This window comes from Berghia stephanieae, chromosome 4 (assembly GCF_034508935.2).
Source record: "Berghia stephanieae isolate SIO BIC M18660-M18661 chromosome 4, UCSD_Bste_1.3, whole genome shotgun sequence".
Taxonomy (NCBI): Eukaryota; Metazoa; Mollusca; class Gastropoda; order Nudibranchia; family Aeolidiidae; genus Berghia; species Berghia stephanieae.
This window is the reverse complement of record NC_088363.1, coordinates 26,731,664-26,755,132: the sequence shown is the minus strand read 5'-3', so window position 1 is coordinate 26,755,132 and position 23,469 is coordinate 26,731,664. Positions and strand designations below refer to the sequence as shown.

The following is a 23,469-nucleotide window of genomic DNA, read 5'->3' as shown; positions in this document are numbered from 1 at the left end:
TTCCTGTTGACATCAGACATCTTGTTTGATGAGTTATCTATATTCCTTCGTGGAATGCCTAGGCGACGATATCTTATGATATCGCTGCGCAAAAGGCATAACGTAACTTAATATAATATAATAAAAAAATAATACGTTCATAGTATTCCTCTTAGGGGGGACCTGTGCTTGTGTCAGGATGAGACTTTTGGGTGTTATCAGACTTAGTACACTGATAGCATTCTCTTGGAATCTACATTTGTTCCTCTTTGTCTTACTTTTCTTGTGTGCTTTTAATTGTAAATCTGGAAATTTTTACAATCCCATTTTATTCCTTTTTACTGGTGCTGAAATGTGTCGCAAGTGCAGTAAAACCCTTAAATCAAACATAAACATTTGAGTGTATTCCGTCTCTGGATGGAACTGTTAGGCGATCTCAAAACTAAGCACATTAATAACTTTGATCTACTTCTGCTCTGTATTTGATCCAAGCCCATTTTTCTTACAATTATTTCGCAACAGCTTTTAATTGTGCTGAAAATGACCTAATAGTGTCGCAAGCACCAAAAGTAGTCCATCAGAACCATTAGGTCTATAGAGCCAGATTTCATCCCAGTTTCTATAGTGTGAAAATAATAACTTGTTACCCTTCAAATAGGGCGCTTTTCTATTGCCAAATTACTGCTGGGTGTACAAAAATAAAAGAAAGGGGAGGGGGTGGGGTCTTAATTTCATCTAGGATATATCTCGGTCTCTTTGATTGTGAAATGGGTGCTCTACCAACTGAGTTAACGGGACTGCCATGAGTCGCAAAACCATTTAAACGTTTATGTCCGAACACACTGACTGAGCAAATGTGAGTAAAGAGGCTTTTCCAAGGACTCAACTGAGTCTCCCATAGTAGAACTTGAACCTATTAAAGAAGTTTCTTATTTCTTTTTTTTTTTTAAGTTATTCATATTCTAGTTCAAGAAAATTCATTGTAATGAATATAGCCATGTGTTAAAAACCTCTATATCGTATTATCAATCCTGCATGGAGTAATATAAATAAATGTAGAAATCAAAATAATAATATGTAATAACAGTAATAATAATCATAGAAGTGAGATGAAAACGGGGGGGGGGGGGGGGGGGGGGGGGGGGGGTTACCTTAGCAGTTAGTACCACTTTCCCACAGCTAGGAGGCTTAAACCATTTTACATCCGTCACCCATCCATTGTAGGCCTGATTATAAGTAGTCAGTCCCTGTAAGCCTGAAAAAAAAATTGTGGCAATGGTGGTAATATTATTCACACTTAGTTAACAACAGTGAATTAAATTTGCTGTGAAATGTGGAGTACTCATCTGAAACTGAAAGGTTATTAGAATTATTCAGAGAGACACAATTCTATAACTCAACATCAGCCGTGGGGCTAAAAATTATATAGTTGGGGGATTGAGTAAAATATCGAATAAAAAAGTAGTCATTCAATGGAGCCGAAGTTTAACCTGGTTTGAAAAGCGCGAAACGGACCATAGCAATTGCTACCCTTTAGATAGGACTCTAGTCTATGTCAAAGTACTTTCCGCTAGATCTAACAGACTCAGCTACCCAATCACTGCTGGATTGACAAGGGGAGTGGGATTAGAAAAAAAATATTCACTCGGGATCAAGCTCAGTCCCTTGGAATGGGTTGGGGCTTTTAAACCAGTCTTATGTGCATGATGTTTTGTTACTGTATTAATCAGTTTGATTTGGACGCGGGACCACATTGATTTCATAGTCATTGCCTGCCCTGGTGTTTTTAATTTAAATTATTATTTATAATCTTTTGTGAATTCGGAGGAATTCATCACCTTAAAGGCAAAATAGTTGAAATTTGAATGTAACCACAAAGACTCATTGATCCACTACTTAGACTGACTTAACTTAGACTAAACTTACTAAGACTAAGACTAAGATGATCACGACTCGTGAAGCAGGTCATATCATATTAATATTCCCGTGTCAGGTTCGACATATCTGTCTTCTGTGATTTTTTGAGAATAAATCTTACAATTAGCCGTGAATGGTGTAACATAGTATAGGTATAGCATAGGGAAACGATTAAATAATACAGACTTACCGTGAAATGTGTAGACCGTGTAGACAGAAACTTGTGGTCGTGACGAGGTAGTTCGCTACATCAAACGATGAGACTGGCTGTAGTTCCTAAAGATTATGGCACCAGTCGTGTTCACAAATGGCATAGGGGTCTACATCATTAACGGGAATTTTAAAATAATATATATTTATGTCTAGAACCAGAAAAATATGGAAGATTATCGACAGAAACTAATATTTTACTATTCTACGCCATTGTGTTCCATTGCTTTCTGCCAGCCGGAAGTAAACTTCCACTCCGATCAGCTGTTTAACCGCATAGAGCAGTAAAGTTAGGTGCCCAAAACGTAAACAATAACAAGTTGCTAGTGATTTCCGTTAGGGACCGGAACAATTTACGCACAATATAGGTCTCCCAATTTTGTAGTTTGAGTTGTAGGCAATACACTTTCAGTATTGAAAATATGTTTACATAAAATCTAACAGTTGCAGAAATAATAATATAAGGCTAAATTATTATGAAAATCAGGCTCCGAATAATTCTCGTTTTGTTCACACCAGCGCAATAATTTGCTCTGGTCTAAAAATAGATAGACTGTAACTTTTGATAAATTTTAGAAAATTTTACCTTTTGTTCCATAAAATATCCATATCTAGACATTATTTGATGCATGATCGAGTATTTATGAATATGTGTTTCTTTTGCCACCTAACAGCCAAATTTTAAAGGTTATTTTTTTCTATAATTTACATTGGAATGTGAGCTGTCAAGACAGGAACATGTGGTTTGCCATGTGCTTCTCGACCTTTGTTTACGTTTGGGGCAGCAAACTTTACTGTTCTATATGGCCAATACAAATGTTATGATTTCCATGACTTGGAGTAAAAGCGATCGAATTACCCAACTACCATCCGGATGCCCTCAGAGTTACTAATCGCCGTTTGGATGCTGTCTGGAGCAGTCGGGAGGCCGTCTGAAGCCATCTAGGAGATCTCAGAAACGTCCGGAGCCGTCTGGGGTTGTCCGGAGGCCATTGAAGCTATATGTAGCCACGCAAATGCCGTCAGGAGCCATCCGGAGACCGTCTGAAGCCATCCAGAAGCCTCTGGGGCTGTTCGGACCCATCGCTATTCCTCCGGGGCCGTCCGGAGGCCAGTAAAGCCCTCTGTAGCCGCTCAAAAGCCTATGCGAGCCGTCTGCAGGCCGTCCAGAGCCGCCTGGTGCCGTCCGAAACAAAAATATTCAATGGATGTAGAAAACCTTTTATTGTATGTGTTGATGAAAAAGTAAGTAGGTTGTAAATATGAAGTAACAATGATGTTGAAACAACGAAACAACAGGTATATATTCTTTGGGGGGGGGGGGGGGGGGGGGTAATAGATAGATAATGTACGCAAACAATTACACATTTTAATCCTTTGCAACTCTCAACCGCACCAAGATCAATAAATGCGTTACAGCTCACACTACCCGCCGCCAAATCAAACGACACTCTGACACTTTCTCAATTCCCCAAACAGCCGCTAGATCAGAAGACCCGAGAAACTTTTGATTATGAGCGACAGTTGAAAATTGTTTTGGTTTGAATCGTGTAAGAAATTCGACGCTATTAAAATTGTATGTATAATTTCACTTTCACCTAAATCGGAACAATGTTGTTGAAAGATTTATTTTAAGTTGTTTTGTTTTTGTTTGTTGGGGTTTTTTTTAGGCTGATACATATACTACCTGATCAATTGCATTATATGCAACTACTACATGTAAAGTCATGTCATAAAGCGCTTTGAGCACGTTTAGTGGATATTGCGCTATATAAAAGCTCAAGTTTTTTTTGTTTTGTTCTTTTTAATGTAATTTTTCTTTTTTAATTCTAAACAAGAGATTTTAAAGTCTTGTTTATTTTTTTAACACATACTGTTATCGATCTGGCATTAAACATATTGTGAATTTCCGGATAGTATAAAGATGAAAATTGATCTCAATAAAATTATCGTTATTATCATCATCACCATCCTCATCATCTTAATCATCATCGTTATCATCATAATCGGACAGGATACATCAGTCAATGCACAATTGCATCACCATTTTATGTCAAGGTCGTTGGATTGAATCCTGTTTAGATTATCGGCAATCTTTAGTTATACGTGGCATTTAATTAAAATTCAACTTATCGGTGGAAATTGTGTTGTTGAAACGGCTCAATTATTTTCCCAAACTTATTTAGCCTATCCGGTAGTTGGTAACTGATGTATTGAATGTTTGACTTCGAGTACGTTTGACTCCGGTTATTAAGAAAATATATCAAGGCAAATGTGATTTCTTTTTCTACAACCTTATCAAATATTTCCAATTTAGATTATTTTAAATGTAGAAATATCGTTATTTATATCAGAAATATTGTAAATTTTCCGCAGATGAAGAATCTGAAATTAGATTTTTTAAAATTTTAATGACAATACCACCCCCTTTCACAAAACAAATACTAATTTCCTTAATTTTTCACGTTAAAATATTAATATGGTTGTTGATATCAAACTTATTGTAAATTTGACGCTGATCAAGAATCTTTTGTCCAAACTGTAAATCTGTCCCCGCGGAATTATGCCATTTTTGGGGCAAAATTATGCCAATATTATGAAAAAAAAAAAAAAGGCAAATTATGCCAAAAAGCCGACATTATGCCAAAAAGCCGACATTTGTGCATGTTCCTGCGTGCTTTTGTAACCCCCAAAATCTAATTTTCACAATAAATATGAATACTGATAGGTTTAAAAGCTACATTTTTCATTAAAAACAACCAAAAAGCAGAAATATATACCAGACTATTGTTTTGTTTTTTTTAGGGTTTTACTGCGCTTGCAACACATTAAGTTCATATCAGCGCCAGTAAAAAGGAAGAAAATGGGATAGTAAAAATTATAGAATTACAATTAAAGCACCCAAGAAAAAGTAAGACAGGGGAACTAGGAACAAATCAGGATCAAATGTAGATTCCAAGAGCATACCACCAATGTACTTAATCTATAAGTTTCATCCGGACACAAGCAGAATCCAACAAAGAGGAATACACTCAAATGCTTACACTATAAATTGAAAATAACAAATATAATAATACATAACAGAGAGATGATTTACAAGGGAAAAAAATATAATCTCCCAAAACAATACCTATGCATTTGACTGTTTCCCTCCGAGCTAGGACTCTGGCCAGGGCCAGGACAAAACCAAGTAATCTCATTTCAAGACAAAGACAGAAAGCATGTTGAAAAACAGATACAAGTGGATAGAAGACACAGTATGTCCCCCCCCCCCCCCCCCCCCCCCCCCCCCCCCCCCCCCCGCCCTGCCCACTATGGTCAGGTTTTCTTTGAAAACGAAAATACAAGGCCAACATTTTCATTTTTTCCTGGAGGGACAGGTAAATCGAAAAAGAATTTTGACCACTTTTTATTGATCACGCCTTCCGACTTACGGACAGAGGTTGACAAATTAGGAATGGGCAGAAAATTGGCCAGCCTCCGTTGACTGTTAAGAACATACACTCCGAATTTGTTCCTTTTTCGCCAGACATAGGTCACCCGGGCCAGTGAACGGTAGAAATGCTATATTTTGGCCATCATGCAACAAGACCCAGTGGCTACTGGATGGCTCCCGGCAGCTCCAGAGGGCTCTATGAGGCTACAGATAGCCTCCGGGGCATGAGGGGGAGTTCCAGGTATGTCCCCGCCCCCACGAGGGATTGAATTCGTCCAAACCGACTTCCATCTTGTATATATGCATCTCTGTCCGTAGTCAGGAAAGCTGCGTACAAGGGTTGCCGGGACTTATTTCGGCTCGAAACAGGGCGTCGTCCATAATGAGCTTCAGAGGGGTATCCCCATTCCCTCTCTCTCTGATCTTATTTAGCCAGTTCTCCATAATCGTCTCTCTCCGGACATCGGGGGGGGGGGGGGGGGGCTGGATTGCTGGATTATCAGGCCCCATTCTCTAGGCGTTGTTGCTAGCGTTCCTGACACTATATGCATTGACTTGCGAAGTTTTACATCTACCTTCTCAACGTTTCTGCTTCTACCCCACACTGGAGCACCATACTCCACAGTGGAATAGCATAGTGCCAGGGCGGACGTTCTCAGGAGTGCTTGGTTAGTGCCCCAAGTCGATCCCGCCAGCTCCCTCAGAAGACTTGCATTTCTCTATCTTCCGGGCAACTCCTTTGAGATGCACCCGATAGGTAAGGCTGCGGTCCAGCTTCACCCCTAAGTATTTTGGATGCGGCTGGTCCCCGACAAGGACGTTCAGTTTGCGGGTGTGCCATGCACTGCATAATATAGGTGGAATCCATGAGGGGGAGTTCCAGGCAGATTACAGTTCTAGACGGCCTCCAGAGGCTCCGGACCGCACCGCACCCTTCGGACAGCTCTGAGAGCCTCCGGGTATCCCCAGCAGAGTCCTAATACTGATACACATCCAGAGAGATGATTACAGGGAAATTTTAAAAAAATCCCTTATAGAATAACACGTATTAAACTCATTGATTGCTTTACTCACGAGCAAGGACTGCAGACTTAAGTCCAGGTCCAGGCAAAAACAAGTCGGACAAGCACTTATAATATTATAAGAAAAAAGGACCTCACTCCACTCATTTCCTGGCATATCATGAATCAAGTCGAGCAGTGAAGAAAAAACATTTTTAAAGAAAGAAATGCAACTCTTCAAATGAGACTCACTTTTGGTAGCAATGGTTTATTTCATTTATCAAATCATATCTACATATCAGTATTTTACAAGTGCCAATGATGGCCAATAAAATAACTAATCTGGTCAGCATGTTATGTTCTTAGTTCCTTAAAAAAAATTTAAAAATAAACACACTTCACTTTGCAATAAGATCTACAGACACATGCTAACACAAGCTTTTATTTTTACTCTCTCTAGTATTACATCTGAATACTACTTCAAGTAGTACTACTTGGGCATTGTCACGGTCATACATTTATGTCGCCCTCAATATTTAGATAGTCTCTGAATAAAAAAATTGCGAAACGTCACAACCTGAGTCTCCAATAGATTGAATGACAGAGATTAAAATTTAAGTTCGTATTTTACATTCAAAGAATTTTCGTATTAAACACATGACGTCAAATAAAAACGCTTCTTTTAAATTCAACAATTTTAGTATATCTCGTAAATCCCTATACAGAGTGAAAGTTGGTCTTCATGAATTTAGTTGAGATAGATCCGATCTTTCTAAAGTCATGACAAATTAATAATATCCAATTATTTAAAATTACGCCCTTTGACTGATGTCAACAGGAATCACCCATGTTGTCCGAGTGAGCAAATTGGGTGTTAATGATCTTGCCCAAGGAAAATAAAAATGAAAGTGTCTGATTCAGGCCCAACCCGGGACCTTCTGGATTTACAGTGCAATGCCTTAACGAAATTCATTGCCCAAAGGAAATTCATTATTTTCCAAAATTTCCAAAACAACTTATCCTTTTAACAAGGAATGTCTGTCACATCATAATTTCTACCGGCAAAAATATGATTATGAGTGCAGACTTAACACTATCTTTATTTAAAAAATAGAATAATGAAGCAAGTTAGTGTTCCAATGAAGCCGAAGTCAGGCCATTGTCACTGCTTTATCTGTGAAAGTGGTAAGATATGATGCCATATTAATTTAAAATCAAACCCCATCTGTAAAGGGTTAAAAATGAATATCTTGTCAATTGTATAACAAATAAAACAATAATAATGTTTAAAAAGTAAGAAATCAACCTTCAAATAATTCAGCAGATCTACAAATCAAATTATATTTTGAAAAACGAGGATGAAACTTCATATTCATGTAGGCTTTTGTCATTAATTCAAATATTATCTTTTTATACAGAAATAGTGTTGTTTGATTTTGAGAATAAAACACACGTAAAAGCACTAAGGTCTATTTCTATTCTTCCTCACAAAAAACAGTGTTTAAAACTGGTTTAATTAAAATAATAATGGATAATAATTTCTAATCAATAAAACAACTCTGCTGTAATTGATTCCTTCCTCACTCATCAGACGAAATCAAAATATGAACAGCAGACTATTTTAAAATTACCACGAACCAATCTAATACATAACATTCTTATTTTTTCTTCTTCAGAGACCCATTATCTAAAAAGAAAAAAAATATATACACAGGGTGTTTTTTTATTACTACCCGATAGGGAATTGAAATAGCGTAAAAGCTAGAAACATCTGCTTTTTTACATAGTTTTCCATCACTATTCAAGTTTTTTATGGTGAAAATTTCAGAAAGATCTACTATAAGCTGTTACAATACAGTCATGCTTTTCGTAAAAAGGGAGAAATTTGACTCAAGTGAATTTTTGAGGCAAAAATTGGCAGAAAAATAAAAGTGTATCTGATTCAGTTTTACACAAAATTTATTTATTTAAAACACAATACAGGGCCTCATCCCGTATAAAGCTAAACCTCTACATTAGATCCTCCATTCTCTCTCAACGTATCTAACTGCTTCCTCAACTTTCCATATGTCTTGTAGCATTTAAGGGGTAACTGTCACAACAACATCCCCAAACTTGATTTGGAAATCATTGCAATCTCTTATTTGGGTGGCATAAACTCTGTCTTTAACGTAACCCCGGAAAAAGAAATCGAGAGGGATGATATCAGGTAACCTGGGTTACTAAGTTAATGGGCCCACCCCTTCCAATCCATCTGCCAGGAGAAATTTGATCTAAATAGGCTCTCACATTCAGTCCCCAATGAGGCAGTGCTCCATCTTACTGGAAAATGACTTTCTTAATAGCAACTGTATGGGTATGCAAAAAGATTCAAGCATTTCTAGGTATGATACGGCAGTTACAATGTTTCCTTTAAAGAAAAACGGTCCAATCACATGATCAAACATTAAAGCACAACAAACATTGACTTTCAGAGGTTTAGCTTTAAACTGTATGAAGCCCTGTTTTGTGTGCTTAATAAATTTTATGTAAAACTGAATCAGATGCATTTTATTTTTTTCCCAATTTTTTCGCAAAAAGAATCGATTGAGTCAAATTTATCCCTTTTTACAAAAAGCGTGACTGTATTGTAACAGCTTATAGTATCTTCCTAAAATTTTCACCATAAAAAACGATCAGGGATGGAAAACTATGCAAAAGAATAAAAACTAGAAATATAAATACACCCTGATTAATAAATCTGCAAGGGGAGGGGAGAGTTAAATCCCTTTTTATACAACTCTCCATTTAAAAATTAAGGATAATTATACTTTCATATCAAATTTGGAAAAGAATCCAATAATCAGCAAAGTAGAAATATCATCAATTTTTCCCCCTTAGACATATTGGTATTGGCATAAGAATCTAAATCTGGAGGATAAAATCTGCATTTGGTTGAGATTGTCTCTCTCCCATAATAAAATCCAGAAAGATCCAGACTGCCAAAGTGTTAATATACATGAGGTATAATTCTATGGCATCACTAAAATAAAGTACACTCCAGCACGGTCCTCGAACTCCTCTGGACACGCAAAAAAAAAAAAAGACTTTGCAATCTACCCAAAAGATACCTAGTTCGATCTCCATAGTGTTATGTGGCCCCCAGCAAGCCACTTCTCCTTAGCTCAAATTATGGTGCTGCGCTGCGACTGACAGCTGGGTTAATCCAGTCTTCCATTGGAATAGACCCTAAGTCAAATTTCCTCTTGAATATGAAAAAAGGGAACTGTATTATTTATTAATTTCATTGATATGTTGAGGGAGATAAGTGACATATAACAAATTGTTTGTTTGTATGTGTGTGTATGTGTGTGTGAGGGGGGTGCTATGTTACAACATTCATTTAATGTCGTGGCCAATCATGGTGCGTGGCATTGAAAATAGAACTAGTGGCAAAGTGCTAAAAATAATTAGAGAAGTGTTAGTTATGCAAAAGAGCGATGGGGTGTGTAAGTGGCTGTGTGTGTCTGCACGTGTATCATATTGTATACACACACATGCAGTGCAGATAGATACATATGATAAACACATACGCAACTGCCAATGCCATAGTAAATCATTTGTGGTAGAAATCACCTGGTGCATTTTTAAAAAAATAACATTATTAATTAATTTTTTTAAAAAGTTGGCTGGGTGAAATTAGTTAAAGGAAACCGCATTCGAGGAAGGAATGGAATTATAACAAAGAGTAATAACAAAATAATTCGAGACATTCAAATGGATTAGAGGAAACCGAGCTGGAATGTATAACCAACTGATCTCAAAAAGTAAATTAGCGAATCAATGCAAGATAACAAAGCAAAATTACGTATGGCATTACCAAGAGTACAAAGGAATGCACTGTACTTTTCTGACTTCAAGAAGAACAGTGACAAATTCAACAAATATAAAGTTTAGTTCTTCAGCATTTAAAAAGAATATCTCAACATTTGGAAAATTAAATCTAATAAATAAAATATTTTTACACATTATAATGTTAATGTAGTGTCAAGATTTATCCTTTGACTTTTGCTGTTCTTGGGACTTTCTTTGGTTTAGTAATTCCATATCGATTCTTTCTTTTGCTCTGAAAACCTGGGGAAACAATGATGCAAGCAGTATTAGTCACATTTTATTTCATGGAACTAGTACTCAAAATGCAAAAGGACTAATAATGGCAGTCACCCAAATACACAGAAAGAGTAGTACACACTAAAACAGTTTAGGTGAACATTTTGATGACAAAAGATGTTACTATTTTGTCATCATCATGTCATTGGCGATTTCAATATTAATATAAGGCAAGACTAGGTAAGATTTAAGCACTCCAATTTTAATAAACTCAACTATTTGTAAGAGAGTGGTGGTGATAGTAGTGATAGTAGTTGTACTAATAGCAGTAGTAATGAGTAGTAGTACAACAGTGCATGTTTTAACTGGCTTCAACAACACCACTTTTTTTTTTTAAATTACACAGATTTTTCAGCTTCCTGACTAAAAAAGATTACCCCCCCCCCCCTCCCAGCTCAGTCCTGATTCAAACCCGGTATGTCATTGTTCAGAAACTAATTGACATGAGAGACAATCCAGACCATTAACCTGTCATTAATTCACTTTCGACAAACAAGAGCACACAGAAAAGTCACTCAAATATAATTGCTCATGATTAAGTTCTTATTTACGACTTCAAAACTATTGGAATGCTAACTACTACTTATGCAATAATTGTCTTGCATATTCTAACTTCATCACTGTCCCACAGACTTGGTTAGGGATTGACTCATGCAATGGAGCAACTGAACAATGTTATGTTATTATTCAATCCAACCGATAGGTACGGATTAATGCAAAAGAAACCTTGAAAATTCCACGTAAAACAAAAAGCTTGTCTGTCATTCATAACCAACATGAAGGTAATGAGTCACTGTTAAGTATCATTAAATTCACCTTTGATTGTATATACAATGAGCCTCCTTTGGACTTGTCATTGACTTCAAAAAGATGCTCATAATTCTTTAAAAGGTGCTCCACATCATTAATGTCTCCAACATTCAAGACTTGTTTAGCCTCCTGTACAATGAAAAGAAAAAAAAAAAATTTAAATAAGTCAATAAACGTGATTCAAGCTTACTTCTTAAGAATTGTTAAAAAATCAATTATGCACATAAAGCATATCTTAAACTTAAATGCACCTTTTAGTGTCATATTCGTTTTGCCAGGAAGTTGTGTGAAATCAAATAACCTCTGCATAAGCCTACCAATTATCCTATACTTACTTAAATGCTCCTACAATCTGCTAAGATCTATAACTTTTTATTCAAACGAGTTGAGTGGAACATTGTGTAAATTGTTTTAACCCCACAAAATGCTAATATATGAAATCATATAGATGTCTTTCTTTTTTGTCTTCTTTTGAGTAATAATTGCAAGTGAGTCTGTTTGTGTGTGTGCGTGCGTGTTAGTGATATTTAGATTGCATTCTTGCAACTGTAAAGTGCATAGAGCATGACCTAGTCATGGTTATGCACTATATATTATTACTATATTAAAAATCCTGATAGACTTTTTAAGACCCTAAAAAACAAGTAGATTCCAAGGACGGACCGAGTTGGAGGCCTTGTCAACAGATTGATAGTAAAGCAATTAGTTTGACTACTTCATTTAACTTAGTTGCCTCCATTGTCAGTTTGATTAAAAATTTCAGATTCTATTAAATGCCCCATAGATAAAGCTAGCCATTTGTGTTCCTTTTTAAAATAATATTGAATACTGTTTAATTGAGTCAAAACAGAAAATGTGCTCAAATGGTTAAATATAGTGAAAGAAAAATGGCTGGCATATAACAAAATGAAGACTTTGTCATTAAGCATAAAAAAAAAAAAAACTTTCAAAAATGGGAGAATTCTCAGAAAGGCAAACAATTTTTAAAAAATAGGAAATGTCAAAATGTGATTGTTGAAAAATAATCCCTCAAAATCAGAAATAATCCACCAGAGATCCGGTATCTATGCTAAGACACATAAAGTTCTTTGCCCATACGTACCTGTAATGTCATTCCAGAAACTGTGTCTGCAGCAGCTTTGCGAGCGCCATGTCTTCCTCCACCTGCATTCCTTGCAGCTTGTTGACTAGCATTATACTCTTGTTTTACAGCCCTTGCAAATGCCCTGCCAACGACTTGCGTGGCAGCTACGACGATCTGGGCTATGTATTTAGCCTGCATGGAAAATAAAGTATATAAAAATATCTTGCTAGATTTATCAACAGTTCTTTGAGATGAAGCAGCATCTATAGAAAATATCATCTGTCTTTAGCTATCAATTACAGTGCCTCTGGATAACGACACCCCCTGGACAGCGGCATTGACCCCTGGTCCCAATTTTCCTATATATTATTAGTCATAAAAGCCCCAAAATAGCGACATACATTTCAGTAAAACCCTTGTTTAGCGACATACAGTGCAAACTCTGGATAATGACATCCTTGAATAACGTCAACCTCTGGATAGCGACATTGACCTCATGTCCCAATTTTTTTGCTTTACATGTTAATAGTAATAAAAACCTAAATATAGCAACATACATTTTAGTAAAACCCCTGTTTAGCAACATCATTATCACAATATTCAGCAGTTGATACTTACTGATGCTTGATACCCGACCATCTTCCTCTCATACTCTTAACCAATTTTTAAAACGCCTTTTTTTCTCTCCGCTTTGCTACTGACCAGTCAGAACACATGTTTACTACACTGCAATGGAATCAGCGTGAGTTCATAGTGAACCACAGCAAAAAAAAAAAGTTTATCAGTGGATGGAACTGGAACTCTCAAGGGTCCATTAACCATATCTGTTATATACATGTCTGAGATCACTGGAGGTTAATTGATATCATGGTCAGGCAATGCCGTGTCCATTGTAGGCAATTATGAATATTTATGGTCTTATTCAGTTGAAAAAACAATAACACAGCCTCTTTCACTTTATTACAGATTGAAAAATATTTGAAAAATCAGTTGTTTCTCTAAACATCAGTCAAAATTTGATCTTATTGTGGTTAATACCCAGTTTTTGGATTTTTTAAAAAAATATCGCAAGATGTAGATCTACTAATATGTGTTTGTAAATTTTGGTGTACTTAAATAAAAATTGCGGTATTAAAAACTCATCAGTGGTATCGCGTGGATTTGATTTACTATATTTTCCCACCATCTTGAAAACCCCGGAATAACAACATAAATTTCTGGTCCCGGGTGATGTCATTATCTAGGGGTTGCACTGTACATTTTTAGTAAAAACCCTGTTTAGTGACATCAATATAGCAATAATCGTCAGTTGAAATCAACGCCTGATAAAAAAAAAATAATAGCCAAATAGGCAACATCATGCCCATCATCATCTCAATAAAAAGCCTCCTCAATGCCAACAATATCACTTTGTTAACGACCAATGAGAAGACATATTTATGTACAAATTAATTCACTTTATCGATTTTGTCACTGGTTGCATAGAAAAATGGCGCTATCCGGGGTTGCAAGATGGCTACTGGCAAAGAATGGCCAAACAGAGTGATGTTCCAATCATTAGTTTTCATTTTTTATTTTAAAAAAGCATTCCTTTTCAATACCAATTGTTTTTCTAGTCTAGTCAATTTTGTGTTTATCAAACCGATGAGTTTTTTAAGAGGGGACAAAATCTTTGTAGCTTTTGGCCACTTTTGAAGTCGAAATTGACGACCATCAGGCAGTCCTGGCACTACAGTAGAACTTGGAAATAGCGAGTTCGACGGGTTCACTCCTGATTACTCGCTATTTCCGAGTTCTCGCTATTCCCGAGTTGCCAGAAAAGGTCACTCGGCCATACAAAAAGATGGAAAGACAATGTGTGTGTGTGTGTGTTGTTTTTGCGTGTGTGCCGCAAATGACTGTGTGTGGATAAAGTGGGGTGGAGGTGGGGTTGAACACGGCCTTCGTTAACTACGTAATGATGGCCACGGGTTGAAGTTGATCCACCCCTTAAACCCACCCCTTCCATTTCCATCAAGATTTCATGTGTGTGTGTGTGTGTGCGAGTGTTTGTATGCACTAGGCATGTTTGATGAGGTAATCAAGCGCATCACTCAATCACTGACCCACTGAAATGATGGTTCCACGCTCCCTTCTCTCGCTGATCGTGTCGTTCGTCGCTGACCGATGCTGCTAAGACTAAGTGAGGCATGTTGACATGTTGGCTGCCAGTGCTTACCTCGCGCGTCGCGTGGCACCACATTGAGTGAATAATTGACCCCCACCCCCAATACACACACACGCACACAAACACACGCACTCAACCCCCACCCAAATTTGTTTCTCCTCCTATGTACTACTACAGACTAGGCTACTATGTAATATTACTCGTAACGAGAAATAAGAAAAGGAAAGAAGCTAGGCTAAAAATATTTAAATCACCCTTGTCTGTTGTTTTGCTTTACTTCGTTCGAAGTCCTAGGCTGGGGCAGGAAATGCTCGTTATTTCCGAGTTGACCTCTTTTTCATACTCGCTACTTACATGCTAATTTTATTGACTCAAATAAGAGAAAAAAAACGGGGATTTAGATTTTACTCGCTATTTCCGAGTACATTACTTTCATGTTCTACTGTATTAGTGCTATATATTTTAGTAAAAATACTCATAACATCTGCCAGTCGGATATAACGTACCAAAGCATGTAATCTTGAGCATTTATAGTCTGATTGATAGAACTTAGTGAGAACTAGTCGTAAAAATGGCTGTCTAAAAACAATAACAAAGAGCTGAGAGACGTCAACTTCATTCCTGTCATTTCGTCACTATCGATCACTGATTGCTAACAACTCCACTGATAAACCAAGAGGAAATCAAGTATTAAGATGAGTTCTGTTGTATTATTAAATGCCATTTAAAAAAAACAAACATGTATCCATGCCGTCCCAAGCCAGGATAAACAACAGAGGGAAAATGGTATTTGAGCACTGGTTAGGATGATCGACAATTGACAATACACATTTGAGATTTTTTTTTTTGGTTTTTAAGGGTTTTACGGCGCTTGCAACACATTTAGGTTATATCAACGCCAGCAAAAAGGAAGAAAATGGGAGAGTAAAAAGTTCTAGAGAGCTGAGCCGGTGTTACCAATACTTAGCTTCTATAACCAGGACAAATAATTCGTTTGGACAGAAAAATAAATAAAAACTTACCGCTTACCGTCAAAAGCAGTTTAGATTTGATAATTGACCCCCACCCCCAATACACACACACGCACACAAACACACGCACCCAACCCCCACCCAAATTTGTTTCTCCTCCTATGTACTACTACAGACTAGGCTACTATGTAATATTACTCGTAACGAGAAATAAGAAAAGGAAAGAAAACTAGGCTAAAAATATTTAAATCACCCTTGTCTGTTGTTTTGCTTTACTTCGTTCGAAGTCCTAGGCTGGGGCAGGAAATGCTCGTTATTTCCGAGTAAGTGCCTGCTCCACTCACTTTTCTGAATTAAAAATTCACCCCATACACCGGAGCATACTCAATGTCTCAATCGTTTCTATGTTATATGTTTGTGATGAGAATATTGGCTATTAAGCTTAACTGCTGGTCAAAATTATTTCGCGATGGTGGTGAACGAATCGGCGATCTCAAGAAGTGGGTGAGAGAGGGATCTAGAAATGACTTTGGGTTTGAAACGAATATTTTTGTGTTCGTGGATAGCTCACACGGTAGAGCCACGCTCTCACCTGCCAGGCGGAGTTGTCGTACCAATAAGGTCGCAGGTTCAAACCCCACCACCGCCGCGAAAAAAATTTTATTCTCTATTGTCTTCTGGCACTTTTCTACTCACTTCATATCTTGTTGTTACCAACATAAGTGCCTGCTCCACTCACTTTTCTGAATTAAAAATTCACCCCATACACCGGAGCATACTCAATGTCTCAATCGTTTCTATGTTATATGTTTGTGATGAGAATATTGGCTATTAAGCTTAACTGCTGGTCAAAATTATTTCGCGATGGTGGTGAACGAATCGGCGATCTCAAGAAGTGGGTGAGAGAGGGATCTAGAAATGACTTTGGGTTTGAAACGAATATTTTTGTGTTCGTGGATAGCTCACACGGTAGAGCCACGCTCTCACCTGCCAGGCGGAGTTGTCGTACCAATAAGGTCGCAGGTTCAAACCCCACCACCGCCGCGAAAAAAAATTTTATTCTCTATTGTCTTCTGGCACTTTTCTACTCACTTCATATCTTGTTGTTTAGATTTGAAGATACATTTGTTTTCTATCAAAAAACATTCGGTACTAGACAATCCTTGATGAATTTCAAAAGTTGTGTTTGAAATTATATCCTAAATATTTTCATGATTCATTCCTCGCTAAATCGTGTGTTTTTCTCGTCTGACCCATAGGTTGGTGCCCCCTAGTGCCAGCCGCCTGCCGCGCAAAACAAAGGTTTTTTAAAAAGTTTATTGAGAAAAAGATACGGAAAAAAGTGTCCCTAGATAGGTATGCAATTTGGTGCATAAGTGCAGTAAAATTGGTGCGCAAAATTAGTTTGTAGAGGATGCGAGACTGTGTGTGTGTGTGTGGTGTGTGTGTGTGTGTGTGTGTGTGTGTCTGTGTGTGTGAGTATGTGTGTGTGTGTATCTCTTTCTTTCTTCCTTTTTTTTTGGGAGTGCCTACGTACACGGTAACGGGGCATCTAGCCTCAGGATCTATGTACACGTAAACCGGTTTACCGTTGCAACATCTGTCAGTGATGGTCCTCGCTGTCGTGACCGCGCGCGCTCGTGTGTGTGTGTGTGAGTTGTTTTTTTTAAATCAAAACAATTTTAACCATTAATGGCGAGATTCCATCTTACACTCCCCAAACTCCAGATCTTAGTCTTAATGTTATCATTAAAAGACAAGCTTTGCGATTTATAGTTTAATTGAAGCCCGAGTCGAAATATACTCTTACTACTGCTCTCTTGGTGGAAACGATTTATTCTGCATAAGCAATCTGGAGAAAAAAATCAGTGTCACTGTAAAAGGTTAAAATTTCACGAAGTACGCTCCGTGAACACCGCTGTAACAATCCTTTGATCTACGTCATCAGGCAACCCATTGTTTCTTGCATCTTTTCCCATTCCCCCTTACTATCCCCCCATCCCCCCGCCCATCTCTCTCTCTCTCTCTCTCTCTCTCTCTCTTGTCATAATGTTATCCCTTCCCCTTCCCATCTCAATGTAAAATGAAAACGTTCTGTTGTTTGCAGATACATGTATGATTGTTTTGTTTTCTCTCTCTCACTAGGCTAGGATTAAAAACCAAGACATCAGGTAATGGGTGTCTAATGCCAAAGTATAGATTCTCTCTTTGGCCAATTTAGTCACGCATGTGGCAGTCCAGCTATTTACTATGTTCTGCCTATACCACACAATAAGTGGGATTTTGGGGGTGGGTACGAAAGAAATCAAGGTCATAAGTAACCGTGCACAAGAGCTGTATAGGGAATTGGTTTCTGGGGGTCTTGCAAATACCAAATATTTTATGGAAAGCTTTTTCGAACTCCAAGACATCTGGTTTGTTTTGCTATCTTGGAACAAACGAAACAGAGATGTCTTGATGTGTGGCCTAGTTGTCTGATTTTGTGACCTGGATGTAAGGTTTTGTGACTTAGATGTATCCTTTTGTGTGTGCAAGCCATGCGGGTAAGTACGGCGATAGCTTGCCAGTTGAGGAAAAAAAAAGGAAGAAGCAGCGTATCCGCATTTGAAAAACAAAACAAACAAAAAACTGAAAAAACAAAACAACTTAACCTTTTAAAGGCGAATATCAAGATTACTTGGACCAAAAATAAAATCATACCGTTTTCATCAAAAGACAAAAAACAAATTACAATTTTAAAACTTGAGCTTTTATATAGAGCAATATCCACCCAACGTGCTCAAAGCGCTTTTTATCAATATTCTTACTGCTCTTATGGTGGAAACGTTTGTTTTTTCTGCGTTAAAAAATAATATAAATGAAGACTATTATTTGAAAAACAAAAAGATCAGTGTCACTGGCAAAGGGTTAATTGCAGTACTCCTGCATCCAGTGAGACTCCTACGGCACTTGCTAATCATAAAAAAGGAAATAGCAGCAATCAACAATACTAAGGTGAAAAAAAAGAAGAAAAAAAAAGGTGGGTAGGGGGGAAGAGCAAACCCAGTAGCAATGCAACCTTTTAGCGGCGAAATTCGATCTTTGACCTAACACCAAATCTTCTATCATCAAAAGACAAGTAATGGCAAAACTATTATAGACAATTGAAGTCCGAGTTGCGATAGTCTGACTACTCTCTTGGTGGAAACGCTGTATTCCCCGTTAACAATAATAAAGATAAAAGCAAACTACTATCTAAAAGCAAAAAATTAGCTTCGCTGTTAAGGGGTTAAGAACACCTGCAACTGCAACTGCCAGCATCCTTGAGATGTCTACGTCACCAATCGACACGTCTCCCTCTCGTCGGCATGCACCCCCCCCCCTCCACTCTCACGGTGGTGGTGGCGGCGGATAAAAAAGGCCTTTTTTTCTTTTATTCAATCAACTTGACTGCTGGTGGACCCTAGGCCTCTCTACAAGTCCAAGAAATAATACTCACTTTTTCTCTTCGCCAACGAAAATATCTACCCCCTATCGGTCTAATTATTTGTAGCAGACGACAAATTTCTCAAAAAGGTCACGTGACACTGTAAAAACAACACAGGAAGTCCATGAAAGCTTATTTACGACATTTCCTTTGAACCGTGTAAACAACAAAATTTCGTTTTCATTCGACTCAACGGGTCAGATTGGCCGGTATTTTTTTAACGAACTAAAGTTCTGAAAAATCAAAATGTTTCTTAGAAAGGTGAAAGATGCTAGTTTTTGAAACCGCAGTGGCTATTTTTACAGTCCCGTAAAGATGGTTCTCGGGGCTATTTTTACAGTCCCGTAAAGATGGTTCTCGGGGCTATTTTTACAGTCCCGTAAAGACGGTTCTGGTGGCTATTTTTACGGCGTTGCGGTAATAGATTTATAAATAGTAACAGATTGGCTGAGTAGACGCCATTAGCTCTAAATCTAAAACTCTCACTCACTTCGTTCAGGTGCGGCTAGTTTAGCAGCTCTTCTTCTCTCTTCTCTCTCTCTTCTCTTCTTTCTCTACTTTCTTTCTCTTCTTCTCTCTTCTTCTTTACTTTCTCTTTTTTCTATCTCTCTCCTCTTTCTTTCTTTCATTCTTTCCAATCTCTTTCTTTCTCTATTTCTCCCCCCCCCCCTCTCTCTCTCTCTCTCTCTCTCTCTCTCTCTCTCGTCTTTCTACATTATTTCTTTGTTTCCTCTCTCTCATTCTTTCTTTCACTCTTTCTCTATCCCTTTCTTTCTTTATTTATTTCTTTCCCTATCTCTCATTTTCTCTCTCTCTCCCTCTCTCTTTATTTCATTCTTTCCCAATCTCTTTCTTTTTCTATCTCTTTCTCTCTCTCTGACTCTCTCTTCTCTCTCTCTCTCTCTCTTTTTCCTTTCTCTTTTTCTCTATCTATATCTTTCCCTAGTGATACCTCAAAGCCTAAGCAGAGGGGTCTGACCACAAGGTGAACACCGCTTTGGCGGAGAACAATAAAACAACCTCCTAACTGGGAAGGGAGGAGCAATACAGCGACCACTCTTGTCTGGTCGGAACAAACACTGGGTCAATCGGTAAAGTAGTAGAAGCAACGCGATGGTGGGACCAAAGTAAAATGCCCTCTCCACCCCAATGAGGATCAGTCTTAGGCACCTCTATTCTTTTGGATCATGACCGCCCATGGTAAAGAATCATCATCATTATTTACTTTCTTTTTAAAAACAATATTATTCAAAAGAACAATATTTAAGCATGAGGTGTTTCGCAATGTGCATCTTTACCATGGACATCCACATGGGGGGGGGGGGGGGAGTCATTTGTCCCCAATATGGTTGGGAGGTAGGGGGGGGGGGTTCTAAAATTATGGTCAAAATGTGTCCAATTGGTTTGTGAACGGCTTCTTTTCTGAAATTGGATTCAAACCCACTCTCACGTGAGAAGACTGCACCCTGAATGTTAGACGTCTACGTCTTATTGTTTAAATCGTTAGTCCTTCCTGACTGGTTATATTGGTAAAGTATAAAAAAAGCCAACCTGTAAAGTATTATATCTTGAGGGGTGTCGACTCAAGCAGGAACTAAATATACTTTCAGTGTTTGATAATAGATCTATATTATGTATGTTTGACAGAAAAAAAAAATCAAGACATACAACCTAACCTGCCCACTGATGATAGAAAACGGGCTGTTCTGTACTGCAAACAAAACTTATACAAAAAAAAAAAAAAAAAAATTATATGTAATAAAAAATGACAGTACCGTAAAAATCGCTAAGAGAATTGACTTTACATTAATTGTTTGTTAATTTTAGTTTTAGCTTTAGATCTAAATATGTTAAATGAAATTAATTTTGCTTTCATTCACCGCCTCTAGATCTGTACATCTAAATATCGGGAGAAATGATATGTGAAGTTTTATGAATACTGCAAAAAGATGATAATCTATAACTATGCGGATAATTGAACAGAATCGCATCAACGCCGTAAAAATAGCCCCGAGAACCATCTTTACGGGACTGTAAAAATAGCCCCGAGAACCATCTTTACGGGACTGTAAAAATAGCCCTGAGAACCATCTTTACGGGACTGTAAAAATAGCCACTGCGTTTTGAAACAGAGGTAGGTTTTTTTTTTAAATCTTTATATTTTACGTGAATGCATGCTCAAGGCGAGTTGGACGTGCAGCGGAGGTTGGTCGGCCAAAGGCCCACCTCTCTAGTCTATCTAGATTCACGTGCACGGCTGCCTCTATTCTCACCCCAGCTTCAGCTAGAATTTGCCTCACTCAAATGGACGTTTGAGTGAGATAGAATCCCATCACTAACATTCACACGACTAAACAGGTTTTCCTCCCAACTTTTTTCTCCCATTGTTTCAGAGTCAGAACTGAAGTGTAAGTGTAAGGAAAGTCCTGAAAGAAAATAGAAGTTTGATGAATGATGAAGTTGGAAAGTTTTTGTCTCATTCGTTGCGAGGCGGTTACTATGACCGATGGCCTCAAGTAGTGAAAAAACTCTCTATGTGTAAGTCAAGAACACAAATACAGCATTGCAAGAAAATAACTGGGACTCTGACTTACGGCCGGTAAAGACATTCTCTTTCGTTATGTTTACCTCTCAAGGTAAGGCTGATGAAACTTACCATTTGGAGACGGTCGACCCTTTCCTTGTATTCGACTGTTTATAGGTCACTCAACTTTCGTTTATCTAACATGTGCGACTGGGTAATATTCATAATAAAGACGGGCAGGTAGTCGATACTCATAATTTAGGTTGTGTTTATCGGTCCTACTCATTGCCTGTCCGGAAACGTCCGGAGCTGTCTGGAGCCGTCCGGAGTTCATCATTTGGAGGCTCTTACTCTTAGAAATGTCCGGAGGTCGTCTAGAGCCATCCAGAAGCCTCTGGGGTTGTCCGGAGGCCATTGAAATCGTCTGTAGTCACATAGTTAGAGCCTCCGGGAGCCGTCAGGAGGTCATCTAAAACATGCTGAAGCCATCCGGGTCAGTCTGGAGCCGTCGGAGCTGTCCGGAGGCTGTCAAGAACCGTCTTGTGCCGTCCGGAATCCGTCTGGAACCGTGCGGAGCCTCTGGAGCATCCCAGGGTCATTCAGAAGCCGTCCGGAGGCCGTCTGTAACCTCATAGAGACCTCTGGAGCCGTCCTGAGCCTCCAGGAGCCATCCAATAGCCACTGGGTCTGGTTGCACGATGGCCGAGATATAGCATTTCTACTGTCCATTGGCCCGGGTGACTACCGTCAGGCGAAAAAAGAACAAATTCGGAGTGTATGTTCCTACCAGTCGACGGCGGCTGGCCGATTTTCTGCCTATTACTAATTTTTCAACCTCTGTCCGTAGATCGGAAGGTGTGCGTGATCAAAATTATTTTTCGATTTACATTGTTTTGACTTAATATTCTTGATCAAATTTGCAATGGGCTTGATACCAACAACTATGTTAGTAATTTAACGTGAAAATTAAAAAATTATAAATTAATTTTTATTACAGTATTTGTTTTAATTTTAAAATTGAATTTTAGAACGCAATAAAGGGCTTGATTTAAAATGTTTGTAAAAGGACATAATTTTGTGTTGGTTTGGGAGTAATTCCCTTACAACAATGAGACCATAATATTTTGGATACTGAAGATCGACTTTGACTTTGAGGTCTAAATTATATTATGAAATTTTATTTGAATTTATACTTATGTCCTATTAACAATAATAAATGTAGCTTTTCAATCTCCTCAATTCCTACTTTTTAAAATTCTTGCTGTTTTCACTTTCATTTCAACATTTGTTCGACCCAATACAATACCAAACTGGGGTGGTGGGTCACATATTTTGTGTTTGAACAAAAATGTGATTTGCAACTTAATAATATAGTTTTGGACACACATATTATCATCATAATCTATCGCGACGTCTGTGGTAGACATCAGTGAACATGACTTTCCTCTATATGAATACATAATCTCTCTCTCTCTCTCTCTCCTTTGCTGATCTTGGTCTTGATTAAGAAGTCTTAAGACGAAGGGTCGTATATCGGAAATCATACATTTTACAGGAGAGCCAACAAAAAAAAAAAAAAAAAAAAAAAAAAACCCGGTTTGTTTCCGTTTCTTTCAATATATCAAATCGTATATATCTTATTTTTGTAATAAAACATTTATGTATTGACTTAGTTGAGTCATGAAACTCAATAGAAAAATGTGCGTTCGGCTCAATAATATGACGGTATTAACAATCCAATTTGACCCAATTATC

The 23,469-nt window shown here is 37.8% G+C and overlaps 1 protein-coding gene across 2 annotated transcripts; it reads right to left on the bottom strand.

The window, feature by feature from the left end:
- Positions 1-6,791: 6,791 nt before the first annotated feature.
- Positions 6,792-21,913, bottom strand: LOC144970335 (mitochondrial import inner membrane translocase subunit Tim16-like). Of its 2 annotated transcripts, none has more exons than XM_078909862.1 (4): positions 21,847-21,913; positions 12,605-12,778; positions 11,509-11,631; positions 6,792-10,656 (listed from the first exon to the last, which is right to left on the bottom strand). In XM_078909862.1, the coding sequence occupies exons 1-4, from the start codon at positions 21,847-21,849 to the stop codon at positions 10,570-10,572; spliced, it is 387 nt and encodes a 128-aa protein (XP_078765988.1). In that variant the 5' UTR covers positions 21,850-21,913; the 3' UTR covers positions 6,792-10,569. The 2 variants fall into 2 exon arrangements, with proteins under 2 accessions (XP_078765988.1, XP_078765987.1); XM_078909861.1 differs by lacking the exon at positions 21,847-21,913 and adding an exon at positions 21,785-21,842.
- Positions 21,914-23,469: the final 1,556 nt, after the last annotated feature.

Coding starts and splice junctions, on each gene's coding strand:
- LOC144970335 (XM_078909861.1), bottom strand. Junction 11,632..12,604: donor TTTCTGGAATGACATTACAG/GTACGTATGGGC, acceptor TTCATTGTACAG/GAGGCTAAACAAGTCTTGAA. Junction 10,657..11,508: donor CATTGTATATACAATCAAAG/GTGAATTTAATG, acceptor TTGTTTCCCCAG/GTTTTCAGAGCAAAAGAAAG.